Source organism: Vigna angularis, chromosome 2 (assembly GCF_016808095.1).
Source record: "Vigna angularis cultivar LongXiaoDou No.4 chromosome 2, ASM1680809v1, whole genome shotgun sequence".
Taxonomy (NCBI): domain Eukaryota; kingdom Viridiplantae; phylum Streptophyta; class Magnoliopsida; order Fabales; family Fabaceae; genus Vigna; species Vigna angularis.
Genome location: NC_068971.1, coordinates 11,237,817 through 11,263,806, shown reverse-complemented (window position 1 = coordinate 11,263,806; position 25,990 = coordinate 11,237,817). Strand labels below are relative to the sequence as shown.

The following is a 25,990-nucleotide window of genomic DNA, read 5'->3' as shown; positions in this document are numbered from 1 at the left end:
AGGAAACTTTTTTATTATCTCAATATCTATCATCTCCTTAATAAAAAACGTATACTTCATTCTATATTTAAATTTACTCTATCTTTTCGATAAAGTGGGAACTGAGATGTTTTATTTAAGTACATAAACAGACTTTTGTCTTCATCCTTAGCCAAACACTTGGTCTTTAATTCTTGTTTTAGAGTTTATGTGCTAGGATGCATCTTGGAAACCTTGTCGTGGGATGATATTCTTTAATTAATGCTTGGCACATAAGTAAATAAAGTATATGAATTAAATATATATTGTTTATGAAATCATGCAGGGCAAAAAAATAATATTGTTTATTAAGTGCTGCAGATACTTTCAAATCTTAATTTATTGATTGTATCTTAATATTCATTGACTGTGGCAAATCATTTCAATAACCAAGTCAATGAAATAAAGATAATAATGAATTCGTTTTTTTTATAAATTTATCAAGGAGAATTGTTTCTTAATTTTATTATGTTTCATGCATCACCGGTAATATTTATGTATTGATTAAATTAATATATTTCTTATATTGTTATGTGAAAAGTTATTAATTATTATTGTTTTTATATGTTAGATATCTAATCAAGAAAATGTGTCTAATGCATAAATAAATAACGAGTATGAAGATTTATGATTGAATAATGTTATTTGATTTTCATTTTGTTTATAATTTTATGATTATGAATAAAGATGTTGTAATGTTCCTTAGTTTCATCTAAACTGTGTTATTTTACATTATTTTACCTTTTAAGTTGTAACTTTTGTACCTATTTCCTTTAGTGAATGTTATATTCAGGAGAATACTACCACTTTAGAATATTTAACTTTTATCATTTTTAATTGTCTCATATATTTATGTGCATTAAAAAATATAATTTACGTGCATTAAAAAAGCAATTGATGAAATTAACGGGAATTTGAAACCTCAAGAAAAAGCACTAAGAAAATCAGTCACGTAGCACGGGTTTGAAACTTTTGGTAGGTAAGGAAGGTTTGTAACCGTTGGCAGAAAAGTTACAGGAGTAACCAAACCACACGAAATTTTTACTGTTCCAGAAGTTACTCAAAAGTATCAATAATTTATTAGTGACACTAGTTTTGTCTAGAGAAAGTCAGACTGTAGGTAATATACTTAGCGAAGATTAAAACATCAAATAAAACCCCTACTAAAACTAATTTTTGTTGTAGTGAAATAATGTAATTAAACATATTTTTCTATTGTTTATTAAATAAGTATAAATTCATAACAACACTAAAGGAAATACTCATCGAGTACATAATAATAATAATATTATTATTATTATGAACTTCACTTAAGTTTTGACATTTGAATAAAATTTTAGAGTGGACACCTTCACTTACTTGAAATGGATACTTATTATATATATATATATATATATATATATATATATATATATATATATATATATATATATATATATATATATATATATATATATATTTTACTTATGTAATCTTTTAAAATACATAAAATTTTAATTGATAAAAATAATTACCATATCATATCATGAATTTTAAGTTTTAAGATTAATTTAAATAATTTTTGATTTTTTGATTATTTATTTTAAATTAAAAATAAAAATTATTAATCTATATTTAAAATATGTCTTTTCTTATAAATAGAGATATTTTTGCTAATATTATATTTTAAAAAGTTACAAAACCGTATATATATATTTATATATATATATATATATATATATATATATATATATATATATATATATATATATATATATATATATATATATATATATATATAATTTCATCTTTCGATAAGAACAACAAATTGATTCAATACAATAAAAATTTCATATTTCTTTAGTACAATATAAAAAACATTATAATATCAGTAAAAAACTTTAATCATGTTCTCAAAAGTTCCTTCAATGTTAATTACATATTAACATTAACTTTTCCTCTAATAAACATACATGTCAATTACAGAATATCAAATATGTGTTTAATTATCTTAACCTTTAATGAATGTCAACTGTAATTTTTTTTATTACACTAAAAACGAAATATTAATACTTAATACATTAAACCAACTATTTATTTATTTATCGATTTGATTTGTTTAGAAAGATACGTAGAATACCTTTCATTATAAAAAGATTAATGAAAAGTCGAAATCTAATATTTTTTAAATAAATATGTTATTTTTAGTTTATGTAATTTTTCTCATTTTTATTTTATAATTTTGTATTTTAATTGAAACGTCCCAAATTATATAGAACCATATAATCTAGTAGTCCACATTTTAATATAATAAAACAGTTAGAAGAAGACTTGTAAATAAAGTCTTAAGGTTACAATCATCCCAAATTGGTTGTAAATTTAAAACTTTAACACGATAAAGTATTTAAAATAACCAGAAGCCTATGGACCCTAACTAGGTTAAGCAGCGGTGTTATCTCCCTCCAATGCCTGCTCCAAAGCACCTCATCTACCTCTACTCACTTCCAAATGGATGGTCATTGCAACATAAAACACACACAAACAAAAGACAAACACAGAAGCAAAAAGGGTGAGCTAGACATACAAAAATCATGTTATAACAATCACACACAACATGCAAGTTTAATTCATATATACTGGATCACTTAACACAACTTGTTACACTTTAAACTTGACTTGTCCGGACTTAGAATGATTGTCGAGCTATGGCGGGTTATGCACTCGTGGTGGCCTCTACTGCTTTGCAAAGCCATTGCCAATGGGTTTCACCCTACCACACTCACGAGGTTAGTCTGTTATCACTCACCTTGAGCCATATTGGAAGTACCCAAGACTAGGACCTCCTGCTACTACTCACGACATGGTTCAATCCTCTCTACTTGAGAATGATTGACCATTGTAGTTTTAGGATAACCCCCAAGACTGAGCTTCCATGCAAATCATTCTAAAACACACCAAGGGCACCACCATGGATCTTCTCCTTGAAGATCATGGAATTACGTCCATAACATAGGGCACCACCATGTGACCTCCCATTGAGATCCATGAAATTACGTCCATCAACCATACTGTCACTTTGAAACTTAACTCAAGATATGAACAACCAAATACCATAATATTATCACATTGAATCCAAACATATAATCTCACTGATCATACAATATCATAGATACTTTTACACCATTCTAATAATCAAAACATAGTTTAAGGTTATCATAAAACAAGAATAAAAAGAACAAAAATAAGTTATGGGCAAGTCGCTCAACGCACCAAACTCGCTGTGCGAATAACAAAAACAGTGGGTTTTACTTACTTACATTCGCCCAGCGCACCAAGCTTGTGCACTATGCTAAACTGAAAATTCTGATACACATTATCAGACCCTAAACCCTCGCATAGCGCCCCAAATTCGCTATTCGAATTAAACTAGCATTTTCAAGACAACCATCAGTCGCACAGCGTCCAGATTCGCTATACGAATCACCAAACAGAGAGAAACCCTCTCTAGCCATTCGCACAACGCACCAACTCGTTGTGCGAATGCCCTGACAGAGAGCATCTCGCCAGGGTGACTCGCTATGCGAAACAATTCGCTCAGCGAGTCTGCATAATCTGCAGAACGCAAATTCTGCAGAATTATGTAACTCACACACTCTTTACCATTTTTAGTCATTTTTCCTAACTTCTAACACCCCTAATTCGTGTTTTATACTTAATTAAACTTGTCTAATTGATCCTAAACGTTCCTACTACATTTCTAAAGGGATTACTACTCAACTTTTACTCCTCAACATCAATTTCCACAACTTGAAGATCCCAAACCCAAACTTAACTCTTTGCACCTATTTGGACCACTTTAGTGACTCAAACAAGTCACAATACACTTGCTGAAACTGCCCCAATAGCCCAAATACACTCTGGACATCCAAAGCTCAAAATCACTATCTCACTTCCTTTCAACAGTTTCAAAACACTAATATTTCACTATGCTTCTACCAAAACCAGGTTACAACAACCTTCTACTCGAAAAACTTCTAACATGAACCATTCCAGCAGTCAAACGTATCCAATACAGTTTATTAACATCACCTCACAGATTCACAGATTCAACACTTCAGCACATGCAATACATATCATTCCATCTACTCAAAACTTAACATGCAAACCAAGCAGCAAAAATAATACATAACTCAGTATATACACATACATGCAACTAATTATAAAGAGTATTTCTAGCTCCCCTTACCTTGGAGTTGAACAGCCCAGCTCACAACACCGCTTCCATAGTACCCTACTCGGTGAAGAACCTAAACAGTAGCCTACAACCACCGAAATGGTAATGGAAACAGCTCTTAGAGCTCAAAATTTAGCAGAGAACAGAAAAGGGAAAACACAAGACGCATGCAACCAGCAAAGGTTGCATGTTCCAGTTCAAGAACAAAGAAGAATTTGATAAAGTCACTTACCCGACTAAGATCTGAAACTGATCTGTTGGTTTTTGAAGGTTTCTACGTTGTGGATGCTTGGGCACCACCTGATCGGAAATCAAATGGTTCAAAGAAGAGATTTGGTAGAGAGAAGGAGGAGAACTTGAAAGAACTTGAGTTCTTAGAAAGAGAGTAGAAGTAGACTAATGAACTAGGTTTGTCCAAAAATATATTTTATACTAAAACAAAAATCTGGTTCTATTAGTCTAATATACTAATTTCCTCTTTTAAATCCCAAATTTTTAGGTTCTTACATTAATTTTGTAAACTTTATTTAGTTTACATAAATAATTAAAAAATGATATAGGACCAATACATTTACAATATCCGGGGAGTTATTAAGATTATTTTTATTACATTTTATATGTATTACTCAGCGATGTTCTTCTGCTCTTGGTTATGCTTTCATTTTAAGAAGGCCAAAAGTGGTAGGAAGTTTTATTTTAATCTTAAAAATGTTTGGTCTCTCTCAATTATTTTCTCTTTACAATTTGACTGACTAGTAAGATTTTATTTTCCTTTTACATTGATATGAATCATGTCATATAGAAGAAGTGCCACCTGTTTATGTTTACACACTTTTTTTCCATTTTAACTTTAATTATTGTTGTATTAATTAATTTTTGAAAAATAAAATTATTTCTAAATAGAATTGAATAAAAACTTGTAAGATTGAATATTACTAATTATTCAATCACCCTGGGTGTTTTAAAAATTGGAGCAAAATTGAGATTGTGATGAATATAGTGTGATAGTAGGTGTATTTATTAACCCTGTTCGAAAGAGGACCAAAATCACAATACAAAAAAGAAATAGACAATACTGTCCCCACTGCATTCGATTCCCCAACAGACCTTTTTTTTTTTCGTGCCAGAATGAGAGCAGCAGAAACTAACAACTAATACCTAACACCAACAGTAGACTGATCGAGCAGCATGGAGTCGGCACTGGAGTGGAACGATGAAGTGCGCGAAGGGGTTCTGAAGAGGCTAAAGCTGTGGCAGCAATGCAGCAAGAAACCCGCAGCGGCACTCGTGACGGAGCTGGTGGAACACTTGAACACTCTGGGCATTGCGCTTCCCAGTCCCGAGCTAGGGGAACTATTAGTCTCACAGACATGCTTCGACAACAACCACCCTTGGATGTGGAAGTTCACTCACCACGCTCTCTCCTCGCGCCTCCTCTTTCCCCTTCAAATACTCTCTCTTCTCGCTTCCAACGCCATACCTCACCGCCACTCTCACCCTCACTCTTTCGCTCTCTTTCTTCCTCTCCTATCGCAATACGCGTTCTCCTTTCACCCTACGCCGTCTCTCTCCTGCAACCGCAAGTAACAAACCCTAATCTCACTCTCGCTCGCGTTACTCCATCTATTGGTTTCACTTAATTGCTTAATCGCGTTTCTGTTTTGCAGGATTGTGAGTTCTGTGGACTCTGCGCTTCGGATTTCAGAAATCTATAAGGTGCGCGATCTGGAGATAGGGCACGTGTTCGTGCTGTTCTTTTACGAGATTGTGATTTCGCTGCTCGATTGTATGCTGATCGATTGGGGATTTCAAGTGACGTTTAGTGAGAAATCGAGTTTGGTTGCTGCCGGTAAGGGTGAGGATTGTATGGACATTGATCGTAATGTGACGCAGAATTTTGAGAAGAGTGAGTACCGTGAACAGATAAGGAAGCGGAATTCATTCACCGCCTTAGAGGTATTGGAACGACTAACCGAAAGCAGAAAGGCTACTATTCTGCTGCAGTCTGTTCTCTTGAACATGTATTGTCTCCTACTTTATATGATTTTTGTCTTGAATGTTTTGTCCGTAATTGCTGTGGTGATTTGTATGAAACACGTTTTTCCGTTGAACTAATTCACATGCTGATATTATTGAGCTTCAAGCTACTTATAACTTCGAGTTTTGTCATTGGCTGATAAAACAACGTGGCAGTAAAATTTGTTCTCTCTTCGTCATATTGCTAGTCTAAGATATCTCTGGTTTGACGTGTATACTATATGTCATAATATGGTTTGGTTGTGCTATTTTCACTTTAGTGGCAATAAATAAATAAAGATGAGAAATGATTTATGGAAGTCGTTTCCTAGTCTTGTGAGTTGTGAATGCTAGAAGTTACCCAAATGAGGGCAAATTTCATCTGCAAGAAAAGATGGAAAGAAACACTAGTTTATATGGTAGATTATGCTGAAATGAGACTTAATTCTATATTCCTTGTACCTTTTCCTACTTTTGTCTTGTACCAATTGCTATTAGATCCAAATGCAATCCCATTGACCATGGCAAGACAAGGTAGACTTGGATGACTTGGACTATATCTAAAATTTTTCTGATGTACAATTGCTTTAAAGCCACCACATTACGTGGGAGCTTTCTTCTTCCATGGAGAATCAAGATGGCGATAGCAGTCTAGTAGGCAGTTTTATTGTATTAATATATTTACTTGCTCTGTAGGATTTGTGTTGATTGACTAATATTTTTCCTCATCTTTTTGTTGATTATGTATTATAGGCCTGAAAAATTCAATTGCCTCCAGCAGAGGCTGCAATTTCTTGAATCCCTTGAATTGGCCTCATCAGAGCTAAAATTAGTAAACCAAGTCCTAACAAAAGTGTCTGCAAACATGCGTGGAGTTTCTCATTTTGATTACTCCCTAAGTAAGCATCGGCTGGTTGGGACCCTCATCAATATGGGATCATGTAAGATACCGTTGAAATGCAACTACCGGTTTTGTCAGTCTCCTTGTTGGGTTCCTTTTGACATTTATATGGAGAATGCTATGGATTCTAGACAAATTGCTACAAAATCAGCTATTGATGTGCTTACAGGTAAATTCTCTGAGTGAGTTTTCATTGGATTTATTATTGCTTAATGTTAACAGCTTATTTTCAGAAAGTTATGTGGATTCACTTTCCTAATATTCATCAACTACTTGCAGAAGGAATCAAGACACTTCAAATGCTAAACCAGGCCAGCTGGCAAGAAACTTTTCTAGCACTTTGGCTCTCAGCCCTTCGGCTTGTGCAGCGAGTTGAGACTGGTCCATAGTAATGTTTATTTTCATTGAAATATTACCCAAATATTTAACTTATCACCCTACCCTCACGGTTGATTGCAGGAACGTGATCCTCCTGAAGGTCCTATTCCTCATCTTGTAGCTCGTCTATGTGTACTTTTATGCATTGTCCCCTTGGCAATTGCAAATGTTCTAAGGGATGCCTCTGAACATAATTTGTCTTCTCTTCAAGCGTCAATGGAATCAGAATATACACATGAAACGAAAAGTGATGATTCCGTGAAACGTGAACTGATGTCATCTGTTCAGGTCCTTGGGCACTTTTCTGGCCTCCTATGCCCTCCTACATTAGTTATTGATGCAGCCAATCAGGCAGCTAGAAAAGCTGCAAGCTTCATTTATAATTCTATGAATGCAAAGGGTGAATCTGGCACTGGAATTCATGCTAATGCCAATACAAAAGCAGGTGAATTTTTTGGAACTAGATCTTTTACTTCCATGATTCCATCTTGCAATCTATGTATTCAATATTCTTCATGTGTATTTTTCTGCTTATATCTATGATACTTCTGAATTATCTTTCAGGTGGGAACTTGAGGCATCTCATAGTGGAGGCTTGCATAGCTAGGAATTTAATGGATACGTCAGTATACTTCTGGCCTGGTTATGTTTCTACATCTGTTTTGTCTTTGTCAGATTCATCACCTCCAGAAAAATCTCCATGGTCAATGTTTATGGAAGGAACACCATTAAACAATACTCTTATAAACTCTCTAACGATGACCCCTGCCTCAAGGTTTATTTCTTTTGTCAAATTTGATCTAATTTTGGGGTTATCTTAACGGCTAATGATTGAACTTCATAATTTTCTTCTGTCCTAGCCTGGCGGAGATAGAGAAGTTATACTATATTGCATTAAATGGATCAGATGTGGAAAGGCCAGCAGCTGCAAAGATTCTATGTGGTGCATCCCTTGGTCACGGATGGTATATTCAGGTGAAAAATCCTATTCCTACTAGAGAGATTGTAAACTGCTACTCCTCTTGAAACAAAGTTGCTGAGAAGTGCTTCCGGCTATTCCTCGGTTGTATATTTTCTAAATTATGTAGTCTCGCTCCCTCTTTGCCCCTAAAGTTTATCAATCTTGTTATGGATAATGGTAAAATTGAATACTTAGGTTTGCAGATTTATTTTAATATGATTATTAGAATTGAGAATGAATTGTGTATACCTCTACCCTAAACATTAGCTCAAGGTAGGAGGACTAGCCTAGTAATTTTAAAGGGTATTTTAGCTATATACTTGGTCAATGTCGGAAATAATAATCTTGTCTTAGTCTCAGCTAGGAGCTTTTATGCATACTAGAATGATGGAATAGTTTGGAATCTGCTGGATCTATTGGCGTGGAATTGAGGCAAACAATTATTGTTTTAACACTGCCCTTTTCAGATATTAGTTTTTTCCTTTGGTTGTACTGGCCTATGGTTAATGTATGGTATTGCATTCTTGAATGTTGTATCCCTCATTATTTATTGTTTCTGATATCAAGCATTGTCTCCTTGGCAGGAACATGTGATCCACCATGTGATTAAGCTTCTTGCTTCTCCGTTACCTCCAAGTCATGCTGGATCTCGAAGCCTTTTGGTTGATAATATGCCCATGCTATGTGCTGTTCTCCGTGGTGCTTCCTCTGTTGATACTGTTCATATACTTTCTTTGCATGGTGTAGTAAGTGATTCAGCTCTATAATTTATTTGATGGCTGTAAGAATATGATAACTCTTTTAGATTCGTTCTAAAAGAAAAATAAATTATAAGGATAGAAATGTATTGAGTTTACTTGGCAGTTGACAGATTTTATCAGTCCTTGCTTTGTGCTTGGAATTGGCCTCCAATTCAACCTTGGAATCAGAATTGGGCTATCAACTTCTAAATTTCATGTTTCATATTCCTTTTAGAAATGGAAAATTCTATTATTTATAAAAATTCCAATTTCCATGGTTGGAAAACAGTTTACTAAATCCTTTCCAATTCTTTATTTGGGTAGTAAAATGTGCAATTCACAGCTGCAGTTGAACTGATGTGTGCCTATGTCCCCCTTCACCTCCAATTCTTTGTATGATAATGAAGTGAACATTAATTTTGTGCTCTTCCGACAACTGAAATTAGGTAGAAAAGATAATTACTGAGAGATTCGACAGCATTGAAAACATGTAGGATGAATGCTGTGTGTTATTGGTGTCGTGCACCTCAATTTATGTGGCAATGAATCAGCCGTTTCACTTTAAAATTGCATCTTTTCAATACTCCTTGTGTTAGGATGGCCCTGTGATTTTGTTAGAATAGGTTCAAAGTAGACTAAGTAAGCTATAGTCAAAAGTTGTTACCTAAAACTCTCAAAAGTAGGCTAAGTAAAGGACATTGTATCACGCAAATCTGTTGTATATAAATATGACCACCTAAAGGAGACCTTTATAAGCTTTCAAAATATATTTTCTCTATTTATTTATTTTCTCAAGTGCTTTAATAAATTCTTTCTTTTTCTGTTAAAAAAGTAGCAGAAAAGTTTATACAAGTGCATTTAAACGAGCTAAAGTACCCTTAGATAGTTAGTCTATTTCAAGCACTATTTCTTAGCAATTACTATGCAACCTTTTTATAATTTCTTTACCATTAATACTCTGATGTCAAGTATTTTTATCATATATTCTTTGTGCAGGTGCCGACAGTTGCCGCTGCTTTATTGCCTCTCTGTGAGGCGTTTGGCTCAATCAAACCGACTTCAAATAGCACTGGAGATGAGTCTTCAACAACATACATGGCCTTTTCGTTAGCTTTTCTTTTCCTTATTCGATTATGGAAATTCTGTAGACCCCCTCTTGACCTGTGCATCACTGAATTAGGAGTTGCAGTTGGAGGTTTGGAGTATATCTTATCATTACACAATCATCGTGTTATGTATTCCCAAGATAAGCGGAAAAGCAATCCAAATCTCCCTGAGTCTGCATCTGTTAAACCTGTGTACATTGATTCGTTTCCAAAATTGCGGGCCTTGTATTGTCAATACAAATCATGTGTTGCTTCAGCCCTTTCTGGTATTTCTACTGGAAATTCCATTCATCAAACTGGTAATATGATTTTAAGCATGATTTATCAGAAAATAACCAAGGTTGGAATTTCATCAAGCAATTCTTCGTCACCTACTAGTAGTAATGCATGTAGCTCTCTCATAAATTCTGTTGAAGATGCTTTTCAAAGACCTATGCTTCCTGCATGGGAAGTGCTGGAAGCTCTTCCTTTTGTCCTTGAATCAATTTTAACTGCTTGCGCTCATGGGAGGATTTCATCACGAGAATTGACAACAGGTTGGCTAGATGCTACATTTATTTCTCTATCAATCAAGTTTATTGTATCTATCAATTTGGTTTTGGTCCCACCTTTCTTGTGTCTTTTTCTAATAGATGATTAATTCAATCATGAAATTTTTGCTTAATGATAAAGAGTTGTTTACTAATTCCTGTTTATTTTCATCAAGCAATCATTGTTTTGATTTTAATATTGCAATACTTAAGAGGAAGAGATCACATCAAACTAGGGTAATTGGGGTGTACTGATTCTTAATCAACTATATATGAAAACAAATATTTAATTAGAAAATCTTTGTTGTTGGAGTCTTAAGAAAAAATTTATTGGATAGAAGTACATTTATTTCTTGTGTTACCGTCATGTAATCGCACTTGTGTCATTCACTTGCAGGTCTGAGAGACCTTGTTGATTTTCTTCCAGCGTCGCTTGCTGCCATTATTGATTACTTTTCTTCAGAAGTTACTCGTGGTGTATGGAAACTAGTTCCCATGAATGGAACAGACTGGCCAAGTCCAGCAGCACTTCTTCCATCAATTGAATTGGAAATAAAAGCTATATTAACTCATGTTGGCGTTGAGGTTCCTAACTGTTCTTCTGGTATTTCTTTGGTCCATTAATCTTATGCACATGTTTGATTTATATGGATTTCTATTAAGTCCTACGAAAGATAAAGTATGATACATTATAGGTGGAAGTCACTCAAGTTACATGGACTGCTCCAGCATTTTATATGTTAAGTAGTTGCTGTGAGTCATTGACCAGAATACTTTGTGTTTTTTGATCTTCACAACTTAAAGAGCGGCTTGATATTATTCTCAGAAGATTACGAGAAATATGAATCCACTGTCTTGCTTATCAACAACAAATTGAATTCTCTATCTATTAATTAGCTATTTCTATTTATACGAGTGATATATTTTACATTGGTTATTCACCCAATGTAAATCTAGATAATGTTGAAATGATGTTGCACCATTTCCAGGATAGCAAGAAACATCCGTCCCCTATGTTAAGGACTGTACACATCCATGTTGGCCTGTTTCATTTGTCACCACCCAATCCAACATGATACAAGTTATGATCACTTCCCTGAGTTATTTTCTAGGACAACCTTGCAATACCAGCACCCAATCTGACAAATATCAACTATCCCCCCACACCACCACCCTCTGTGAAACGAACAAACCACCCCTTGTGAAACAAGCAAAGTGGTGGCCTTGACCAATGTTGTTAAATCGCAGGTATGGAGGATGCTACGAGCAAACACAAATGGAGGATTAAGGTAGACGTGTATCTTTGCGAGATCACAAGGTTGTTCATTAGGTCAAGGATTGTGTGCTTGGTCAATCCTTCTCATCTTGTGCAGCTAGGTTTTAACAGCCCATTTGTTGGCTGGAAAACAAGACTTGAGAAGTTGTCTTCTTTGTTTTGTATCTGGTTCATAGATATGACCTTTCCTATTCTCTTCTCTTCTCATACATTGTATCTAAAATCTCCCAAGTTATTATAAATGAGATCCTATGAGAGGGAAATTCATTCTTTATTCTCTTGTATTTTTCTCAAGTTGGTATCAGATAGAAGAGGTTGATCTCGCTCTTCCTGTTTTTTGTTTGTTGCTGAAGTTTTATTTGCCAATGCTTGGGTCTAATGAACCTCAAGGAGCACGACCCAATCTTGATGGTCTAGAGGAAGACGTGGTGGTTGAGGGTGTCCTCAATGTATATTGTAAGAGAATGGGCCACACCCAAAAGGCCTGTTACTCTTTACATGACTTTCTTGACAAGGCAGCCAATATTCCCAACTCTAAGTTGTTGAGCTAAAGTTCTCAAATGAATAATATCAAGAATATTTGAGGTTGAAATTGAATAGCTTAGCACACTCATCTACAACTCACAATATATGGAAAGTCAAAATCTATGGATAATTGACTTGGTGCCTCGGATAATTTTTTTAGAAATATCTTGTTGTTCACTTCTCTCTTTTCCTAAATCACCTCTTATTACCTATCAACACAGGAACCAAATGACTAGTCCAGGGCCCTAAGGTGAGTTCTCTTCAAGAAGTCTTTCTCAATCATATCTTATTTTCACAGCAACTCCTGATCATGATTATTTGAGTTGGCCCATTGTCATTCGCAAAGATACTCACTCTACTTATAATTCTTATCCTATCTACAATTTTCTTAGTTACACAACATGCTGTTTCCTTTCCTATTTTTCCTTTATTTCTTCTGTCTCTTATTATTCCTAAAAATGCAACAGAAGCACTTGATTTTCTTGGATGGTAACTGATAGGTTTCCAATCAAGAAACCTAATTCAACTCTCACTCTAACACACCAAGAATTGATTCAAGACTCTGTATAACCTCTCTGGTATTATTAGACAATAGAAGAATACAAGAATAGGGACAGTAATGGGAGCCTAACCTCCCCCAACAGGAATAACACTCCTGTTCAATATACACCAACGTTCCAAAAGATCCCTTCCCCAACTAACGCTCTCTCATTTATACACATATTCCCGCCCTTGTCTAACTGTCAAAACAGTTAGAGAACTAACGTCTCCTTCTCCTCTCATATACTAATAATCTCCTATCATTACCCCCCCGCCTTCAACAACCTTGTCCCCAAGGTTGAACTCGGGATATTGATGCTGAATAGTTGATGTATCTTCCCATGTATCTCCCTCTTCACCCCCTTGTTGCCACTCCACCAAAACTTGGTGTAGTACCTCTTCGCCCTGCTGAACTTGCCTCCTGTCTAAGACCCTTATTGGCCAGAAACTCGGTCCTTCTGCTTGCAACTCTTCAGGCAACTCCTTTTCGATCCTTTTATCCCCCACGACCTTCTTTAATTGGGAAACGTGGAACACCGAATGAATCCTGGCTGTTTCTGGTAGCTTGAGTCTAAATGCCACCTGTTCACCGGCACACGTTGGACTGTAAACGAGGATGTCATCAAAGAACACCAACACCCACCTCCTGAGATACGGCTGCAACAAGCTGTTCATAGTGCTTTGGAAAGTAGCCGGTGCATTCATGAGACCAATGGGCATTACAAGGAACTCAAAATGGCCCTGATGCGTTCGAAACGCAGTCTTGTACACGTCCCCTTCTTCCATTCTAATCTGGTGGTAACCAGACTTCAAATCGATCTTCGAAAAGTATCGTCCCTTCAATTCGTCCCGTAATTCCTCAATCACAGGTATTGGAAATTTGTCTGAGACTGTAGCTTTGTTTAAAGCTCGATAATCCACGCAAAAACGCCAGCTCCCATCCTTCTTCTTCACAAGGATGACCGGACTGGAGAATGGGCTCGAACTAGGTCTGATAATCCCCGCCTTAAGCATGTCTTCTACTTGACACTCAATCTCGCCTTTCATGAGATGCGGATATCTGTATGGGCGTACATTTATTGGATCAACACCTTCCTTCATCTGAATGCGGTGCTCCTTGCTACGTGTCGGAGGTAAGCCATGCAAACCTCGAAATAAGTGTGAGTGGGTCTGCAGCAGAGTCACTAACTCTACCCTCTGTCCCACGGTCAAATCTGTCCCCCACTCACTACTATCATCTGCCTCCACTCTACTTAAACTCCACACCATGGCCCCCGCTTCTGCATCCACCACTTTTAACAGCGACTCAGCCTTTACCAGCTGTCTCGATAGGGATGGGTCACCCTTAATGCATATCTTCCTATCCCCCACCTTGTAAATCATAGTCATATTACCCCAGTTACTACTCACTTCTCCTAATGTGGCCAGCCATGCAACTCCCAAAATTATATCCACCCCTCCTAAATCAAAGACGTAAAAATCTTCTTCCACGTCGACTTCCCCCAACTGCACTGTTACCTTGTCACACCGACCACGCGCCTCCCTCCGATGGCCATCACCCAAGCTTACGCAGTATGCCGGAGTGTCCGTCACAGTCAATCCCAATTCCTCCATCACCTTCCGACTGATGTAATTGTGACTGGCGCCACTGTCGATCAACACTACCACCCTCCGTTCACCTATCGTTCCCATCAGCTTCAAAGTTCTCGGACCGGTCCACCCCTCAGCAGAAAACGCCGATAACTCCATCGTCTTCTCCCCTGTATCGTCAATCACCTCCGTCTCTCCTTCGTCTTTGTCCTCCGCCAGTAACAACACTCTGAGGCTCTTCTCTGTGCACTGGTGGCCGGGGGCAAAGGGCCCTCCACATCGATAACACCTACCCTCTTCTCGCCTCTTAAGGAACTCAGGATAGGGCAAGTTACGGACCGCCCTGGTTCGACCGTCCCCGGCCGTCGCAACGCTCCCTCTCGTCACCATGTTCGACGCCACTCCCTCTCTTCTCGCGACTCCTCCACCCTCCGTTTTCACCACTTGGGTCGTCGCAGTTCTCACCGGCTCCGTTCGCGTCACATTTCCGATGGGTCGCATAACGTATGGGTTCGTCTTAAACCCACTTGCTTGCCATCCTTGAACTCGCAGCGCCGCGTCTTCCACATCCCTTGCTATCCTCATCGCTTCCATTAATTCAGAAGGATTCTGAATTCGCACCTGTCCCTTCACGTCTTCCCGTAATCCAGCGAGGAAGTACCCAAGTACTTGCTCCTCAGGTATACCCCTAGTCTGGCCCGTCAACACCTCAAAACTGCGAGCGAATTCTTCTACCGTACCCTCCTGCCTCAACGTAGCCAATCTCTCAAAATTTGTTCCCCTACACCCACTGCCGAAACGGTTGATCATCGCCGTCTTCAAACCGTCCCATGAACGGTTCCTTGCCTTTTCTTTCCAAAAAGTGAACCAATACGCCGCGCTTCCCTCCATACTTACGTACGCAACTTCCACCTTGTCCTCATCGTTCGTCACCTTTTGTATGTCAAAGAATCTCTCCGCTCTATTGAGCCAACTAAGAGGCTCCTCTCCCTCGAAGGTCGGTAACTCCACCTTCTTCCGCCAAGGTTTCTGTTCCATCCCTCTATCGCCAGTTCCTCCATTTTCGTTTCCTCCCACAACTCGATGTTGATTGTCGTTCACCGAGCTGTCATCCGAACTTCCCTCCGTTTGATTGCCACGCGTACCCAAAGCCTTCATAATTTGTTGTAGGTCTCGTCGTACCGCCGCTGATTCAGCCTTCATTCCCTCCATCGTAATCTCAATGGCCTCCAATCTTGCCTCGTTATCATTCACCATTCTCACGTCGCGTAACTTCTCACCCAATTCGGATCCGGCAGGTCGGACCAAATTGATAGGTTTCCAATCAAGAAACCTAATTCAACTCTCACTCTAACACACCAAGAATTGATTCAAGACTCTGTATAACCTCTCTGGTATTATTAGACAATAGAAGAATACAAGAATAGGGACAGTAATGGGAGCCTAACCTCCCCCAACAGGAATAACACTCCTGTTCAATATACACCAACGTTCCAAAAGATCCCTTCCCCAACTAACGCTCTCTCATTTATACACATATTCCCGCCCTTGTCTAACTGTCAAAACAGTTAGAGAACTAACGTCTCCTTCTCCTCTCATATACTAATAATCTCCTATCAGTAACAAACCATGATCACTAAAATGCAGGCTTTTGAAAGTAACAAAACATAGGAGTTAGTTCCTCTTCTTTTTGGGAAGAAGACTATTGGCTGTCGTTGGGTCTATGTCATTAAGGTTGAACCTAATGGTTAAGTTGATTGCCTCAAAGCCCAATTGGTAGCTTAAGAATATGCTCAAATATATGGGTTTGACTACAATGATACTTTTTCTTCAATGGTCAAAATGACTATTGTCAGACTTTTCCTTGCCATGACAGTCATTTGTCATTGGTCCCTTCGTCAAATATATATTAAAAATGTTTTTCTGCTTAGCAACCTAGAAGAGGAAGTCTACATGGAACAACCTCTTGAGTTTCTTGCTCAAGGGGAGTCTAGTTTGGTTTGTAAATTATGTCGCTTTCTTTATGGTCTTAATCAATCTCAACGAGCATGTTTTGTAAATTCTAATCCTTTGGGATGGAACACACTGAGGCAAATCATTTTTTCTATTGTCACACCTCTCTTGAAAAATGTGTGTACTTAATAATGTATGTTGACGATATAGTCTTTAAGGGAATGATGTTGCTAGAATATCTCACTTAAAGGAACACCTATGCAATCATTTTTACCAATGATCTTGGAAGCCTCATAATTTTTTGGTATAAAAGTAACCCAATCAAAGGAAGAAATTTTAGTTTCTCAAAAGAAATATGCTCTTTGTATCCTAAAAGAGATAGGTATAATTGATTGTAAACCAATGGATTGTCCTCTGGATCCAGATAAAAAATTAATGGCAAAATAGGTAGAAGATTAATCTCTAATGCAAAAAGATATAGAAGGCTGGTTGGAAAAATTATTTATCTTACCATTACTAGACCATATATGTCTTTTGCAGTTTCTGTTGGGTCAGTTCATTCAGAATCCTTGTAGTGATCATTGAAATGTTGTCATCGGTATTCTAAGGCATCTCAAAAGGCTCCAAGACAAGGACTACTTTATGAAGATAAAGAGAATACCCAAACCTCTAGAGATTGTGATGTAATTAGGTTGGTTCTCATATGGACAGACACTCTACTATAGGATATACTGTTTTCTTTGGAGGAAATATTATTTGTTGTGGAAGTAAGAGACAAAATGTTGTTACCGCCGAAACTAAGTATAGGGCAATGACATCTCTTACTTGTGAGTATATGTAGGTTAAACAGTTCTTCAAAGAATTAGATTATTTTGAGATTTGGCAAATAAAATGTATTGTGATAACCAAACTGCTCTTCATTTTGCTTCGAATCCCATGTTTTATTAGAGAACTAAAAACATAATAAATAACCATCATTTTATTCAAGTAAAGTTGTTTTCCAAATAAATATGCGGTGAGTTTGTTGAATTAAATGGTCAACTTGTAGATATTTTAACAAAATCCTTGAGAAGACCTCAAATTGAATTTATTTTTTCCAAGCTTATCCATACAATTTGTATGCTCTAACTTGAGGGGGAGTATTAGATTAAGTTGTGTTAAATAGGATTTATTGAAAAGTTGTTCCGTGCTTTGTATTATCCCTAGTTCCTAGATATGATCTTTCCTATTATCCTCTCTTCCCTCTAATGCATTGTATCTAAGATCTCCGAAGTTATTGTATATGAGATCCTAATAGAAGGAAATTCACTATCTCAAATTCATTTTCTATTCTTTTGTATTTTTGAACGTATGTAAAAAATGTTTTTTACATTGGTTACAAACCTAAATGATGTAAAATATTCTATTTAGTTACAAGAGTGTCTTGAACTTTTATTTATATAGGTTATTTTACAACCAATATAAATAATGCATTGTAGATTGTATATTTTGTTTCAGTAAGATTTATACACTGCGTTTGGTGCATGAAGTGTAAATAATCCAAGAAAATGGTCCTTCCATCAGTTAATAATCAATGTAATATGGGGACTTTTACTAAAATTCATCTTAATACCATTGGGACAAAAGCATAAATATTTATTATGCCGTCAAGAATATGATATTGATTAGGAGATTATGATATAAAATAAATATATTAATAGCCATGGCCCACGGCTTGGCTCCTTGTAGCAGGACGAGATTTAGTGAAATCTTTAAAAGCAAAGAAAAACTTGAATGAAGAGACTGTTATGGCCCCACTTCCTTGCCTCGGAATAGGCTTACCCAGCTCACTATTTTATTTCTTTCCTCCTTCCCCTTTTTGTCAGGTCTTCCTTGTATCATCTCCACTAATTTTCTCTTCTATTCTCAAACTCATCGGTCTACCCTGCGCTGTAACCAACACTTCAATTTTCAGCACCTCTCCAGTTCCATAATTATTGTCATAATCTCATTGAAATTAAGTTCCTACTCTCCCTTTTCTTCTTTCATATTCATGTCACTCATTTATTTTCTGTTTATTTGATTGCTCTTATTTCTCCTAGAATAGAGAATGTTGTTGTGGTCTATCAGACATACTTTTGGTTGAAAAGCCTATGTCAACTCGAGATAACATCAAATTATAGTATATAGGTAGTAATGCAGCCTCATCTCACCCAAACTGATTCTTTGAAATTGAGTTGGGCATAAAAAAAACTTACTAATATAGTTTTAGGAACTATTCTAGCTAGGTTTGTTAGGTCTATTACTTGCTATTTAACTGTTGTTAAACAACTCACAAATATCTAGTCTCACGAATGAGATGTTTAGTCCTCAGTGTCAGTTAGTGTTAGAGATCTCATATTAACTAAAGATAAAGTCAAATTGTAGTATATAAGTAAGTGCAAGATTTTTGAGTTTGAGTTAGATTTAAAGCTTATTTCCTAATACTTTTTAAAAATTATATAGTATTTGAGAATTCAAATCAATGCTGAAATTTGCTATTTTTAATTAGTGAAAATGAACTAGTTGTGTTTCTAAATGCCTAACTAAAGATGTTTTAAATGGAAAAAAAAAACACATTCATCACATTGTAGGATAATGCCGTTAAGGTCATTGAATGCTTTCAAGTCCTTGTACATCACGGTAGTTTGTTATACAGTCTCATGTATTAATGAATACAGTAATTTTCCTTTACCATGCAATGATGAATTTTCAGTGTTAAGCCTCTCAATTTTATCGAATGGGCCATAAATACATGGAAAGGGGTAGTGCTTTTTTATATTTATTCATTGACTTTGCTTAGATTGGTGAATATTCTAATTAGCTGCTTCTTCTCTTGACTGGAGAGGTCTTTAGATTTGAATTGTTTGGCAAGACTGAGTGCATCTTTAAGTGTTGTCATGACTTGTTTATTACATGAAGGATTTAGGGTAAATGTCTTGAGAAACACTTTACATGGTGCAAACTGCTGAGTGAGAGCACATTTCATCCATATATGTGCCAGAGACGGTTGTGTGCTTTAGGGGATGAATTTATCCTTAACACTACTGACATAAATCTGCAAACTTAATTGTTTTCTAATATTTTCTTTTAATTAATAGGGATTCATAAGCCTAAACAATATGATGGTAGTCATTTTATTTGTATTGCTTATGAGTTATGTCTTTGTTGTGTGGTAGGAGGTTCACCGGTAATGCTGCCTCTACCAATGGCAGCTTTGGTCAGTTTATCCATTACTTTTAAACTTGACAAGAGCCTGGAGTACATGCATGCTATTACTGGAGCAGCTTTGGAAAATTGTGCATCTGGTTGCCCTTGGCCTAGCATGCCTATAATTGGCTCTCTGTGGGCCCAAAAAGTTCGCCGCTGGCACAACTTTATTGTTGTATCAGGTTCCCGATCTGTGTTTAGACAGAACAATGAGTCCGTTGCTCAGCTGTTGAGAAGTTGTTTCACCTCATTCCTTGGAACATTGTCTGTTTCAACCTCAAAGCTGACTTCTGAATGTGGTGTTAATGGCCTGTTGGGTAGCACTATTACTGCCCCTGGTGCCTATCCGTATGTTTCTCCTGGATTCCTTTTTCTTCGATCTTGTAGAAATATACACAATGTACAGTATGTAAACGATATAATTGTAGGTCTTGTCACAGAGTACTCTAATGAATTAGCTGGCAGACGGTCGGATGCTGGCTCTCGTCACATAAAATCCAATGAATCATCCCTATCCCTGGCCGCTCAAAGTGCAAAAGAGGTGGCAACACTTGGTGCAAGTCTTCTATGTGCGGCAGGTGGTATGCTACTGGTCCAGGAATTGTACAAGGAAACGATTCCTACCTGGCTGCTATCATCAAGGGATGTGAAGAAAAACAACGATAGTGTTGCGTCGTATATACTTGAGGGTTATGCTATGGCATATCTGTTGATATTATCCGGGTCAATTATATGGGGTGTTGGGACCAAACTACCACCTGGGACTTTCTCTAGAAGGAGTCGTACTATTGAGGTCCATTTGGACTTCTTAGCCGAAGTCATGGAGAAGAAAATTTCAGTGAGTTGCAATCCTATTACATGGAAAACTTACGTCTGCTGTTTCGTAGGATTTATGGTTAGTCTTGCACCTGTATGGATTCAAGAAGTAAGAGTGGATACTTTGAAGAAATTGGCGCTTGGATTAAGTAGATGGAATGAACATGAAATTGCACTCTCTCTACTACATAGAGGGGGCTTGGCAGCTATGGGAGCTCTTGCTGAACTTGTCACTGTGATTGAGTCTGAACGTATGTTACCCTCCTCATTATCGAATTTGTATTAAGACGTAAGTATATAATAACCAAATTGCTAGAGAGAAAATAGCAAGTCTGCTCTTATATTCTTCAACTGAGATAGGACTTGCTACTTTATCCCAATACCGTTAGTGTGGACTCTGGAGTCCCAATCCCAGTGCTCCTTAACTCTACTATCTGATGATATTCTTTTTAGAAAAAAAAAATTATTGCTGAAAAATTTATATTTCTGTTTTCTTGTTCAAAGTTAATATTCACATTATAATACAATGGTACAATAATGATTAGCTGATTTTCTTTTAATTTTCTGGAAAACAATTTTTAAGAAAATGAAATAGTATCATTATTAAATATTATTAAATTTACTGAGGAAGATATGAAACTATAATAAGAAATTTTTGCATTAATAACAATGAGTTAAATCTCATTAAATAAGAATAAATTAAAGAGAAAGTTGTGAAAGTTTATTCAAATTGACAAAATCTTCATGTCTATTAAGTTGATGTAACATGCTAAAGAAATGCTCGAGTTGAGTTTGACTTTGATGTGTATAATAATTTACTTTGTCTTTAAAGCAAACTATTTACTTTGATTTGTAGGATTTACTAAATGTAGTTGCATTTTACAGGATGGGGACCGGATACGAGAGAAAAAAAAAATCTCCCTTTTGTTGAGTTTCTTCAAACTTTTTAAGTAGCCTGATTAAAATTGTTTGAATTGAGTTAAAGTTGATCTCCCTTTTGTTGAGTTTCTTCAAACTTTTTAACTAGCCTGATTAAAATTGTTTGAATTGAGTTAAAGTTGAACTTAATAAATGGGTTGAGTTGGATTCAACGAATGGAAAACCAAAATTTAACACTCAACCTAATAAATAATGAGTTTTATTTAATACTCGAAGTACTTCACCAAAAACCTATAAACTGAGTTGTACCAATTTGGGCTCATAAACCATACTCATATTGACAACAATTTAATAATAAAAAAAAAACATGAAGTTATACTAGACTTTTTATATTTAGATTTTTGTTCAAGTCTGCTTAGTTTAAAAAAAGTTATACTTTATACCATAAAAATATTTAACATTTTAGTTAGTGGGTCTATTTCAGTAAATATTAATAGTATGTTTTATAATGTTATTTATTATAATATTTTCATAATATTATTATTATTATATTACTTTTATGATATAATTTATTATATATTTTATAATATGCTAAAATCATATATTTATTTATTTATCTTAATTATGAAGTATCTTTGACCAACGTAAAAGATCACGATTTTAAGATTACTGAAATAAATTTATATTTTAATTAAAGGTGTCATTACAAAATGTATTTTTAAATAAATAGTTTATTATGTTATATTATATATGCATAATCAAATTTAATATATATACACAATGAATACATTACATTATAATATAAAAATTGTAATTATTGATTGAAATATTTAAATCAGTAGCATATAACAAATCTACATTACATTGTAATATAAAAATTGTAATTATTGATTGAAATATTTAAATCAGTAGTATATAACAAATCTAATAGTCTCTTGAAAATGTTATAATAAGATATACGCTAAATGCTTTTATGCATGTGATGTGAAAATTAAAAAAAAAAATAAAAGAGAAATAAATTAGACCCAAACTTTTTTTAATCAAAAGTGAAAAGCAAATCAAACTTAGTTGTACCATATTGGTCATGCTATGTTTGTTACCCTAACAACCAACGCAACTTGACAAATAAATTGGAGTAATCATTTTAAGAGTGCTTTCAGTTACATCACTTATATCAACAATTTTTTATAACTTTTAATCAAATCTAATAATTACTTTTTTAATTTAACCTTTAAGTGGGAGTTAGCATCACAGCTGTCCGTATCTATTCAAATTTTAATATAAAAATAAAAATAATTATAAAAAAAATTAATGTTATTAAATATTTAATATAAAAAACGTACTATCGTATTTTTACTGAACAAATTATAATTGTATATATTTTAAATCAAAATACCAAATAAAATTTTATGAAAATAAAAATATTTATTAAAATTGTAAATGTTTATGAAACAAAATTAAAAAAATTTAAAAATAGTTTTAAACAATTATAAAAAGAAAACATATATTCAATTTTGAAAATATTTTAAATCTTTCTTTATTTTCATTTTAATTATTTTTTTTATACACTAAAAATTATAATACACCCACTTGAATGAAATTACTAACAAATATTGAACGAATAATAATTGAAATTTAACATTGATATTTATCTTTTGAACTTTTAAATGCTAAATGGTGATAAACAAAATTTATGAAAACGATATTGAATTATTACATTATTTTAAATAATTTTTTTTATACAATTATAGTGATAGAATTATATTTATGATAATGAGTTATAAAATAAAAAGATTAGAAATATTATATAAAAAAGTAAAAAACAATCTTATACGCGATAAAAAATAAACAAAAAAATAAAACTATTAAAAAAATTAAAAATAATTAAATGTATATTGTATAAATAATTTGATATATTATTAAATGAAATCGAACAAAAAAAAATAAATGTATAATTAAATGTATAATAAGATGAAAAATACTTTATTTATCTAAAGAAACTTTTCAGATATCAAACTAACGAAACTTATAAGAAATAATGAAAATTATTTTAGTAAAACAAAATAAATTCTTCAAATGAAACAAAAATTAAAAATAAAAAGAATAATTTTTTTATATTACCTAACAAATGAAGGATTTATGTTAATAAACACTTAAATTAAGAGTTAAACATTGTTATTTAAAAGAAATATAAAAAAACATTAAAAAGAAGAAGAATTATCCAAATATAAAATATAAAAAATATTTAATTTACATACATATTTGAACGTAATTCACAAAAGTTCTAACAAAAGATAAAATATATTAAAGTGAATTCATGGTAAGCTAAATAATTTGAATTTTGAGTTAGAGGGGTGTTTTATAAGGTTTATTTATGTTTAAAGGGTTTTAGGAATCAATCAAAGTTGTGAAAAAAGTGTCCAAAGTCGTACTAATTGATTTGACAATAATTTTTGTTTTAATCGATTATGACACTAGCTTAATCGATTAAAACAAACACTTTAACATAATCGATTATAACATTAACTTAATCGATTAAAACAGACACTTTAGTCTAATCGTTTATGTCAATAATTTAATTGATTAAATTAGACAATTTTGTCGTGTTTTGCTTTATGTGAATTCTGGCTTGCCTTAACAAATTATGTTGCCAATGTAATCGATTAATACCACCAATAATGTGCATTTTTGATCAATCTAAACCAAATTCACTTGTACACATATGATCTATGTATTTCATTGTTCTCTTATGATCCTAAGAAATTTTATTATCAATTTTCATCGTGCAATAGAGAATCAAATTTATTATCAACTACTTTATGAAACTTGATGAGATTGTTTATGATTATGTGATGAATGCTTTGAGGTTTCATGTGATAGTATGCAATGTTTGTGTAAAGTATATGTATATATATGATTATGAGAGAAATATGATGATGATGAATATATGGTTGATTATGTGAATGATATTGATTGACGTAATTCCATGACCCTCGTTGAGAGGTTACATGGTGGTGTCCTGTATTGTTGTTGTATGGAACTTTGTACTGAGGATTTATCCTAACGCTCTCAATAACCCCAACTCAAGTAGAGGTGGTTGGTTATGTGGTGGAGAGTAGCAAGAGGTCCAGTCTAGAGGTTTTACCTTGACCAAAGACATTTATGGACTAACCTTGTATGGTAGCTTGGGGTGGCCAACTACATTACAAGCGCAGAAACTATCCTAGTTCGACATTCACACTATATCCTGATGAGTGAAGTTTAAGTATGTGATATGATTAGGATAAACATTTTATTATGTGTGTTTTACAAATGTATTTTATTTTATTATGATGAACTGTTTTACCATTAGCTTACTATTGTTTTTGTGTTGTCTATTATATGGTATTGTCTCTTTTGCTGTGATTATCTTAATGGTGTGAGCTTAGGGAATCGCCTTTTCAGCAGTGTGAGGTGAGGATGAAATAAAGGTGTAATTAGATAAATGATATGAATGTAGATTTCTTCCTCGGAGTAGGTTTGTTTTATCTAATTGTTTTATTATCATCTATGTAACTTTTTATTTTAGTAGATTAAAATGAGATGTTACACTTTCTAAATGATTAAAATATTAAATAACTTATAAAAGTTATTTGTAATGACATAAACTCAAAACTAGTGTGATATTAATTTATAGAATGTAAAATTACTAAAACAGTGACATATATGGCACATTACGAAGTAAATTTACTCCAATGATTTTAGCTAGATCACATTGAGCTTTCCTAATTTATTTTTCTCTTAATATGAGCGGTGAAAAGATGGAGTAAAAGTTTTATTCAAAACAAGTTCACCACACAGAAGAAAATCAACAAAGGTTATCACTTTAGTTAATGTTGTAATGATACATTAATATTGACTTATACATTTAAAAATAATAACTAATAATTTAAATTATCTGAATAGGTTCCATAAATAATAATACTTCTAATTATAACAAAAAAAATAATAAATGAATACTCTTGTACATAGATGCATATCTCTGACTAGTAGGAAGGGGAAAAGATATAAAAGAAATGAAACATAAAACATCATGACGAATCCCCAAACAAATATTGAAAGAGAGGGAAAAAAAAGAAAAAGAAAAACTAAAGCTTTGACAGAAAAGATGGTCAACGGTGAAGAAAAGAAAACTAATTTTGAATGTAAGAAAGAAAAATTAGGTTCAAAATTTTGACATTAGACGGATATGTAATGAAAAAGTAGTGTACTACATTATATTCCACCTAATTAATAATAAATATACAAAATTGTGAATATTATATGAATGATTATTATCAC

At 34.2% G+C, this 25,990-nt stretch overlaps 1 protein-coding gene across 4 annotated transcripts; it reads left to right on the top strand.

Annotated features, from left to right (window-relative positions):
* The first annotated feature begins 5,270 nt into the window (after positions 1–5,270).
* On the top strand, positions 5,271–21,756 carry LOC108328949 (mediator of RNA polymerase II transcription subunit 33A). Of its 4 annotated transcripts, XM_052872815.1 has the most exons (12): positions 5,272–5,814; positions 5,899–6,252; positions 7,001–7,317; positions 7,428–7,519; positions 7,608–7,971; positions 8,091–8,301; positions 8,387–8,501; positions 9,072–9,233; positions 10,224–10,869; positions 11,261–11,467; positions 19,945–20,323; positions 20,416–20,541. In XM_052872815.1, the coding sequence occupies exons 1-12, from the start codon at positions 5,420–5,422 to the stop codon at positions 20,423–20,425; spliced, it is 3,252 nt and encodes a 1,083-aa protein (XP_052728775.1). In that variant the 5' UTR covers positions 5,272–5,419; the 3' UTR covers positions 20,426–20,541. The 4 variants fall into 4 exon arrangements, with proteins under 4 accessions (XP_052728776.1, XP_052728777.1, XP_052728775.1 ...); XM_052872816.1 differs by lacking the exons at positions 19,945–20,323; positions 20,416–20,541 and adding an exon at positions 21,677–21,756 and having other exon boundaries at positions 5,271–5,814; XM_052872817.1 differs by lacking the exons at positions 19,945–20,323; positions 20,416–20,541 and adding an exon at positions 17,288–19,938 and having other exon boundaries at positions 5,271–5,814.
* The last annotated feature ends 4,234 nt before the right edge of the window (positions 21,757–25,990 follow it).